Genomic DNA, 10,348 nt, shown 5'->3' on the forward strand with positions numbered 1-10,348 from the left:
GGAGATTTGAAGAAAAAAAGAGAGAGATGGCTGAGGAAAATGCTTATATCCTACACTTAACAGATATTGTTTTCATTTCATCAGGCTCTTAATTAGGGCCCGAGCACTGATGGTGTGAGGACCCTATTGGAATTGCTTAATTATTATTCTTCTCCGAAATGAATCACATTTTTGAGGGCCTAAACATGCTCGAAAACTCATGAAACTTTACACACGCGTCAGAAGTGGTGAAAATTTACGTCTGATATGGTTTTCTGAATTAGATGCGGCAAAATGGTTTAATAGCGGCATCTACAAAATTTCAATTAAGCGCCTTTCGCGCTACGTTTCACGTACAGGTATGAAATTCGGTAGACACATGTAACAGCCCAATACCTACAAAAAAGTCCCTGGGTGCAAAATCTGTAAACCCAAAAGGAAGTGAGATATTTTGAATTTTCTCTGCAAACTTTTTGCAGTTTTTGCCATTTCCAGACGTTTTTTAACAAACTCCTCCTAGAGCTTTAATCAGACGTCATATTTGGTCAGTCTAATCTAAAGGCCTTGGCGACATTAAATTGCGAAGATCTTGAGTTTTCACTGTCTGTGGCAGCCTGACCAATTTCGATATTTCGCCATGAAACAGGAAGTTGTTGTAACTCGGGCATGTAGTGTCCAATCTGCTCCAAACTTCACATGTTTGATAATAGTCCTGGCCTGAAGACAACTACATGGCAATATTCAGTTATAGTCAAAGCGCCACCTGCTGGCAGCAGGAACTGTGGTGCATCAAAATGACTTTGCCATATTTCTGCTCTATTTATCCGCTTAAATGAATATCGCCCACTGTTCAGTTTTCCTAAGGCCACCGGGTGACAATGAGCCCGGGTGCGAGGGCCCTTTCATCGCATAATTCATGAAGGTCCAAACTTTAAAGCTCTTGATTCTACTTTGTACTTTCCCTTATAAAAATTTACCATAGTTCTTGTAATTGTGGCATTTGTTAAAGCTAGAATTAAAGGTAAGACCATTGATGGCTCCTCATTACTTAATCATTTTTAAAAACAATTTACAGTGCTTTCTATGAAAAATATCAGCCTAGAAACTATTGTATAGTAGCTACAACATGTTACTACAATAAAATATGATAAATTAATGAAAGGGTGGTCATGAGTAGTTTAAAAGCCTTCTAATTTATGTTGGTGCATGTTAGTGTTGTCTCCACTTTTACGCACCAATCTTTTTTATTTTTGGTCAAATTTATTTTTGAATGAACAACAATACAACAGACTGTTTACGTTCATATTTCGGCAAGACAAGCATTTTTACCATTTGACCATTGACATGTAATTTGTCACCTTCCCTTCACCATTGTATCGACCATTTAGATCTTTAAATATCGGCTTCAGCCATTGAAAAAAAAACATACTGGTCGAACACTAATCAGAAACATGAAAAACAGAAAAAGAGAGAAAAACAGAGGGATTATGTGTTTGAAACAGCATATTTTCATACTGCCTAAGTAAATGTCATACACGCTTCATGTTGTTTACATAACCAATACACAGTATGGCACGCACGATTTTGTTTGTTGTAACCTAAATTGTCGCTGCCTGCCGTGTTCCCAGATGTCAGTCATATTCTTAAAAGCTATAAGTTTAGAGACAGTTGCATTGCATTATGGGAAATAGTAACTGGGGTAATGATCTCATAAGTGCACTGCAAATGTGCAGACTACGTTCAGCGTGTAAATGGCTGAATTTCTCTCAAATGTGAAACCGGTCAGATGGTAGCAAGAGATAAGAGGTTTTCCGTTTCTCTTGCTCTCTCCTCTCTTCCTTTTTTCTCTCCGTATTGACTAGCTCATGCATATTTTGTTATCTACCCTCCACTCCATCGACCCATGCTGGTAAATTTAGTAGTGTGTGTGTGTATCGTCGAGTTTGGGAAAGTGTATTTGTATGGACTCTACCTGTACTCTGTCAGATGGCAAAGGATTATGGGTTTTTACATCATAGTCTTCAGCTTGAAATAAGAACAGAAAGCCGGGTATATACACACACACACTAAAGCAAACACACACACACACACATCTGTGGTCAGACATTAAAATCTCAGGTGGAACCTTCTAGGTAAAACATTCATTAAAAGAAGAGTACAACAATTCTGTAATCTTAGACAGATGAGGCTTTACATTGGCTGTGTCTGAAACCAAACGCATCTGCCCAATCTGTGATGTTTTTCTATGAAGGTCTTCATTAGGACACTGACTTCCAAAGATAGAATAAATTCAAGTGAGCTTTACTCAAGCAAATATTTAGAACTAATGCTTATTTCTCAGCAGAAAGTTGTATTTTTTAAGGTTACTTTTTTGATGCATTTACTCCCCACAGGTTATTTTGTGTGCATCATGGTCTCTCTTTAAGATAGATGGTAATTCTGTTATGGCAGCTTTCTCTCAGGCTCTGCTCTTGCTCTTCAAACTCTTAAGCTATTTCAGGTCCACATAAGGTTAAGAGGATTTTCTCTGCAGGCAATGAATCAATCTCTTCATTTCCCCAGACGATCTCGTGTTGGCAGTAATGGGGATTCAACAGGCACCAGTTGGAAGCAGGATTTGCACCCAGCTCTGGGGTGGCCTGCACAGGGTGAGCGCCCCCTGCTGGCCGTGGCTGCTATGAAATGGAACTTTCTTTGTGCTAATGTAGATGGAGAAAACAAAAACTCAATGATTTTGTTTTCAGAATGACCTTGGCATTAGTATTATTTATTTTATATAGTCTCTTACTTTGTATTTGATAGTTTTAGCCTGGCTTGTTAACTAGTATTGGGTTGATTGAAACTTAAAAATGTGAAATCAAAATTGACTGGATTGCTGTCCAGTTGGTGAAAATTGTCACTAGCCCTTATTAGACAGTTATGTTCTGTTCATCATGTTTACGTACCATTTATGCCTTTCAAACTTAACTATATGGTTCTCTATGATGTATTGATCTTGGCTGTTGTAAATTCTGTTGATTTGTCACCAATGCAGTGTTATTTATCTGATCAATGAAAATATCAACTGGGTCAGCAGAAAAATCCTTATTGTAGAGCGAATCATATTGTGTCATTTTAGTGTGCATTATTATATAAGCTTCTTCACTTCCTTTGGTCTGCTGATGTCAACAAATTCATATGGGCAGGGAAATATAATTTTTTTAACCAATAATGTACCCACTTTTTTAAAGGTGCACTATGTAACTTTTATTTGTTCAAAATTAACAAAATTTAAATAATGAGTCAATAAATCATCATTTCTTCTTCCAAAATGTGTTTTTGTCTTACCCTGGTTCACTATGGTAAGCCTGTTACAAGTTTTTATATTTTAGACCTGATGGGATGGTTTTCATAGGAAATTGCGTACATGCGTCACTCGCCCGTATGTGTCATATCCATAAATAGTTGCTCCAGCTACTTTGACGTGTGTATGCTGTAGGAGTGGCATATAGGCACGCTAAATTTCGAACCGCCGGGCAATCACCCAGTCAAAAAAAACGCAGAACAGAGGAGAGTCTAATGGCAAAAAGAGAACGCGACAGAGCTCGTAATAAAACAAGAATCAACATTGGCTTTTCGGGGATGTCGAGAACTGAGGGATTTGAAATGTTGTAAAAGCGATGCAGAGATGGTGTTTTTATTGCTGAGCCGGTGAGTAAGGTATTTTGTTGAACAGAAAAATTGACATATGTAACAGAGTTCATTTTAAAGAATTATCTGTTGTGAAGGGTCATTTCATTATGGTTGTTGTAGCACTGTGCTGGAATTTATTTTCAAGGAAGTACCATGTCTTAATAGGTGTACTACAGTAACATCTTCAGCTAGTCAGCTTGAGATCCTTTCCATCCAAACTGGTTATATCAAACTGGTTTTATTAGCAGTAGGATAGCAGCAGTAGATTCATTCAGCGTCCTATTTGTTAAAGGATTAGTTCACTTTCAGATGAAAATTACCCCAAGCTTTACTCATCCTCAAGCCATCCTAAATATTAATAAATATCCTGATCTCCAAGCTATATAATGGCAGTAAGCGTTACCAAACGAGTATGAGCTGAAGAAAGTGTCTCCATGCACATCCATCCATCATAAACATATTCCACACAGCTCCGGGGGGTTAATAAAGGCCTTCTGAAGCGAAGCGTTGCATTTGTGTAAAAAAAAAAAAAAATCCATATTTAAAAAGTTATGAAGTAAAATATCTAGCTTCCGCCAGACCGCCTTCTGTATTCTACTTACGAAGAAAGTGAAAAACTCTAGCAGTTCAGAAAGCTTACGCTACGTCCTACACCTTACCTATTCAACTTACGGAACTGACGCGACGCCAGTTCTGTTTTTGTTTTTTTCATAATTTGAATACCGAAGGCGGTCTGGCGGAAGCTAGATATTTTACTTCATAACTTGTTAAATATGGATGTTGTTTATTTACACAAATGCATCGCTTTGCTTCAGAAGGCCTTTATTAACCCCCCGAAGCCACGTGGAATATGTTTATGATGGATGGATGTGGATGAAGACACTTTCTTCAGCTCATACTCGTTTGGTAACGCTTACTGCCATTATAAAGCTTGGATGCATCAGGATATTTATTAATATTTCTACGACTGTGTTCATCAGAAAGAAGAAAGTCATACACCTAGGATGGCTTGAAGGTGAGTAAAGCTTGGGGTAAGTTTCATTTGAAAGGGACTAATCCTTTAAAGCAAACAGTAGCCTAAATGGTCTTATTTCTATCTAACCTCACAGACAGGCCACAGTAAGCATAACTTCCTGTCTGCTTCATTCATCTGTAATTGGTTGGTTCTGCTGTCAGTCCCAGTAGAGGGCGAGTCCTCGTGCAGGTGTTCTGTTCAGGTGTGTCTGAGTCTCAGACCAGGGTTGTGGCAGGAGGCAGAAAGGTCACTGTTTGGACCAAGTTTGTGGTTCTGGGAGTCTAAAGGAGTCCTCAAACGACAGAGGTCATGATGAGGAGGTACAGACAGGTGCCGCGCTCGGAAGCTGACGGAACCTTCAGATATAGACACACCTGGGAGAGGAGATCTTTCCTCAGCAGACTTGGTATCTATCTATGTGTGTGTGTGTGTGTGTTTGTTTGTGTGAGATCCTGATGATTAATACAAGTCTGTTGCACACCCTTTGGTAATAAGAATGTTGATGCATTTGTCACTTTGCAGTAGAACTCGCTAGCCCGCTGTCTTTCGCTTTCCTTCTTTCTATTTATTTCTCTCCCTCGCAGCATCTCTCGCTTTTTCCGTCTTTCTGAAGTTGGATCAGGTGTTTGAGCTGATAATGGCGGCTCCTTTTCCACATCTCACTTTACAATCCCTGCACACACACACGTACACAAACACATTCTGTTGGCATATACACATGCATGCACATGCAATCCAGATTTATTATCCATGTTGAACTGGATGAAAGAGCAATTGCAGCTCTAGCTGGTGAAGGACTGTCAGAGCAGCTTGTGTGTTGAATATGAGAAGTGTGTGTGTTTGTGTGTGTACTGGTTGCTCTGCTGCTCTCAGATTTCTTCTTTGACTTTTTTTAATAATTAATTAGCCCTTCAAACTGCGTGGCATCACACACATACACGCTGCAGTTTGCATTGTGCCTTTCATCAGTGCACACATTTCGTCCTGACAGCTCATTTTAATATCATGCATATGTAGATTCTGAAGTTCTTATTGGCTTGTGTGGGTGAAGTCTGAATGTATAGTGTCAGACTGCTTATGTTGCATATCTGTCCTAGCTCATTAGGGCCATTCTTGCCTTCATAAACCGCCAGATACATTGCAGCGGAATGGAACAGAAAGCTGGTGTCACGAGGCACGTTTGTAAAAGCTGAACTTCTTTAACTTGACAAACCATCTTAAAATGTGGTGCTGTGGCAGGAGACTCTTTAAAAACACTGTGAGATCCAACATAACAAAGACGTCTTTCTAGCGCATGTTAAAATAGAAAAACATTTACAAAACAGTTAGATGGATGCAAGAATGCCACTTTGGATTTCATTAAATGCACTAACTCACTAGAATCATTTGTGTTTCTGCAGTTTGAACAGAAAACATACAAAGTTGATTTTAAAAAGTCAAGATTGTATGCGTAACACTTCTTATCTTTTTTCACAGGTGTGTGTGGATGTTGTGGTCCTTTGCGACCACGCTACAAGCGACTAGTGGACAATATTTTCCCAGAGGACCCCAAGGTAACATATCACTGGAACATAATGAAATGTAATGAAATTCTGGAATATTGGAATAAATGAAATGTTCCAGGTTGCCAGCTTGTCTGCTAGGCCTCTGTTTTAAGCGCATTACTGTACACATAGGCTATTTTTAGTTTGTCAGACATCCTGATTCTGAAACATTTTGAATTTATTACATTTTCTTAAACACAAATTGTGTAAGATTTATAATGTGTATATGTTTATATATATAAACATATACACACACACATTATATATATACACACACATATATAAATATATAATGCTGTCTATATATACATATATGTATATTGCCAGCAATATGTCATAATATATATATATATATATATATATATATATATATATACTATATGAACATTATATATATATATATATATATATATATATATATATATATATATATATATATATATATATAATGTTCATATATGCATGCTATGAAGCAAATGAGACATACACAAAATTGAAATAAGTAAAAATAAATTATTTAATAATTTCATAAATTATAGTTATTGAAAATAAAAATATAAAATGAAATGTCAAAATTCAAACAAATATATAAAAAATATTAGAATTTTTTACTTTAATATTCATAGATTTTGTAACTGATAGAATGGTTAATTGGCCAAGCAGTATTAGCTGTTCATCTCAAAATGGCTGAAATATTTGCCTAATCAGTGTTTCACTTTATCTGTAGTTGAATAGCTGCAGTAAATAATTTTATCCTTTAATAATCATCTTTAATAATCACAGTTGACATGTTTAAAAGTATTTCAAGTGAAAATAATTAATTCATGTCTTAAAATCGATTGAATGTAACTCTACGCCCTTGCTTTATTTAGTATACGTGGATTCATGAATATGCAAATTAGTCCCTGCCTCCACTCAATCACAACTTAGCCAACTGTAGTAAACACTACACAATGGCAAGTGGAAATATTGGTTTAATTCAGCCATATATGTTTGAACCAGAAACTGATTCAGACGAAGAGAAAGAGCGAATTATACAAGGTCGTCTACAAGTCAATGTATCAGAATGATAATGCGTTTTATGTATCGTTCTACAACGGCAGATATGATTAGCCTTTGGCTTGACTGTTATCAAACAGCTAATAATGTGTTGCTAATGTTATACAAACCGTGTTACTGTTTGACAATCTGAGAGTCAGACAGCTGTTTTCTAAAAATCAGCATCCTTATAAATGCTTTGAACACCACAGAAAGTCAGTAGAGAAAGCCCCGCACATTTACGGGATTGTTTACATGTTTGTGACGGTAGTAAACGGGTGGTTTCAAACTGCGTTTTTGAGACTGTCTTTGGTAAACTGCAGTTTTAAGGAGAAAATACTCAGCAATGGTGTTGACTGATAAATTTGAACATTGTTTGTCTTAAAGCATATTAAACACCACATAGACATGACATATAAACAAAATAAAAAACTTGATTTTCTTTAAGGAGACAGTAGAATTCAGCAGTCAACAAGTCTTGCTCATTTACATAATAAACTCAGGTTTTTGACAGAGGCTTTCAATAAAATCTTTAAATACCATGTTTATATCAGAGTTCATGCACTGGGATTCAGGCGCATTCAAGTTCAAGTGCTGTGATCAAAATATATTCTTATTGGCTCTTCCTGTCCTCAGAGACCTGGTAAAGTAAATGCCACGGCATAATGAGAAAGAAGCTGCTTGGACTATCAATCTAAATTTAAAGCACTGTTGACTGGCAGCTGTTGCTTGTTATTCATATTGTTGGGATGAAATGTCTTGGCACTGTTGTTATGAATATGTATTATTAATGCTTTAATTTTGACCTTTGACCTTCTCAACAGTTTTTGAGGAATAGCCTATACCATATGTTATATAAACCAACACATACTGTGAAGCTTTTTAACCTTGCTGTTACTCCATATTCATCACATTAACATTCAGCTCTGTTGATTAGAATGACACACACACACACACACACACACACACACACACACACACACACACGATTGTTTTCACTGAAGGCTAAGTGTGAGTAATATTCTCATGAGAGGGTGTGACTGTTTTCACCGACATACACACACACACACACACTCACTCAGATTCCCCACAGCCATGTTATGTACCGTACGTTAAAATCGTGTTAAGTTAATTAGCACTTTGAGAGCTTCAGGAGTTCATTTCTCTAAAGGGATTCTGGGTAAAAGTGAGTTTCTACTTAGGACGCCTTCTGTTAGACGGTAACCACTTTTTCCAAAATATTCAGCAGAAAAATATTCACTTCAAATATTCTACTCAGTCTTTAAAACTCAAAGTTTTGAATACTTTAAAATAATATTTGTATTTCAAAATATTTTATGTAGACATTGCTAGGCACCATTACAGACCAGGGGTGCAGGGGTCAACAACAGTAGGAGATTTCCTTCAGTTCAGTTCAGTTCAAATGTTCATCGTTCTTTTTTTGTTCCTCAGGATGGACTGGTGAAATCTGATATGGAAAAGTTGACGTTTTATGCGGTGTCGGCACCAGAAAAGCTGGACCGCATCGGAGCGTACCTAGCCGAACGTCTTAGCAGAGATGTGGTACGACATCGCTACGGGTAAGACACATACAAATGTATGTAAAATGAACTTTATGACACACCTGCTAATGATGAGTGAATTTTGAAAAGTACCATGAATACTTCTTACTGGCCATAAAACTATTTATTTTAAGGTCTTTATTGGCATCTATAGGAGCTTTTGCACTGTAGTTACACAGAAACTCAGTTATAGGAACTAGCCTTCAGGGCAGTCCCCCGAGAACAAAATGTTCAACTAGGGCCATTTTCCTGGTTGCATTTGCACCGCCTGTAGGAACTCTGAGATGACGTAAGCCGGCAGACAGTGACGTCATTTAGGTATGCCATTCAACAATGTCAACAACTCCGTAGCGTAACGTTTATGATATTCCTGGACTTCGCCGTTGGTCCATTCAACGCTGTTTGTGGAGTTTATGGAGTAATTATATGTCAACTATTTGTTTATATGGCTTTTTAAAAATGGGGGGTGCCGGTGTTTCGTATGGCATGCGTCACTGGTAGTTCCTATTGTACTGGGTTAGGCCCTTCTCTGAATTAGGAGCTAATTTTGTCCCTCCAAAAGGCATTCCTATAACTAAAATTGTTTCCAGTTCCTACTTTGCAAACACGGTGCCTGGATCCAGGAGCGCAAAACCAAGCTGAAACTGGGTATTTCCACCAAAAAGTGGGTACTTCCACCAATAGTTTGGAACTGTGAAACCTTCAGGATCCTATTGCATTAAGAACCTTTAAAACCATGGGAACTTTCCACTGCACAAAAGGTTGTTAATAGTGGAAAAGGTTCTTTAGATTATTAAAGTTTCTGCCAATCCCATGTTAATCTTAAGTACCTACAGAGTTTTATCATATTTATAAAAGATACATACGCTGTACCGAGTCTTTTCAAAAACAGCCGAGTGCCTGGTGGCGTGTCGTTGCGAGCGGAGATAGAGTGACGAGCTGTCACAAGCACGCGCAGCTTTTGTGTAGAGATCGGCTGCAAGCTATCAATGGTCTGCTAAACAAATATATTTAAACATATGCAATACACCATCGCATTATCCATGGATAACTTTTGCATCACTATAATAAATGAGCGTATAGTGAATGATGAATAATGAATTTATGAATTCACTACGTTCGTATTGTTTACATTTATATGCACTTAGGTGCCTTTTGCCAACAAAACAGACATTTGAAGCAGTTTTACTCACCACCTGTGGTTCTGACTCATGACCGGGATCATTACCGCTGTGACCGCTCCATTTTTCAGTTTCAAACGATCTGTAAATCCAGCGTAGAACTGGGCCTTGTTTATGAAACCATAAGCGCCGATCCCGAGGGCTCGAACAGCCACGGAAAAACACGAGATATTCTCCATACATTTTAACCAATAAAAACGCAATTGCAACTATCAGTTTCTATGGTTATTTTAATGACAAATATCGAGAGTACATCAATATAATGCGTGAGAACAAAAATCTCAGCTCTACTTAACGCTGGGTTCTTTGGAAAGCAAGGTTATCTTTCCCTATGGCATCACTGCGAAAACCCCTTTT

At 37.6% G+C, this 10,348-nt stretch overlaps 1 protein-coding gene across 2 annotated transcripts in view; it reads left to right on the forward strand.

The window, feature by feature from the left end:
* Positions 1–10,348, forward strand: part of efr3a (EFR3 homolog A (S. cerevisiae)) — a 54,217-nt gene that overhangs the window by 9,442 nt on the left and 34,427 nt on the right. For both annotated transcript variants that reach the window (XM_051862029.1, XM_051862036.1), the window contains exons 3-4: positions 6,143–6,219; positions 8,701–8,828. In XM_051862029.1, the coding sequence (XP_051717989.1) occupies positions 6,143–6,219; positions 8,701–8,828 (205 nt within the window). The remainder of the gene's footprint in view (positions 1–6,142; positions 6,220–8,700; positions 8,829–10,348) is intronic.

Source organism: Ctenopharyngodon idella, chromosome 2 (assembly GCF_019924925.1).
Source record: "Ctenopharyngodon idella isolate HZGC_01 chromosome 2, HZGC01, whole genome shotgun sequence".
NCBI classification, from domain to species: domain Eukaryota; kingdom Metazoa; phylum Chordata; class Actinopteri; order Cypriniformes; family Xenocyprididae; genus Ctenopharyngodon; species Ctenopharyngodon idella.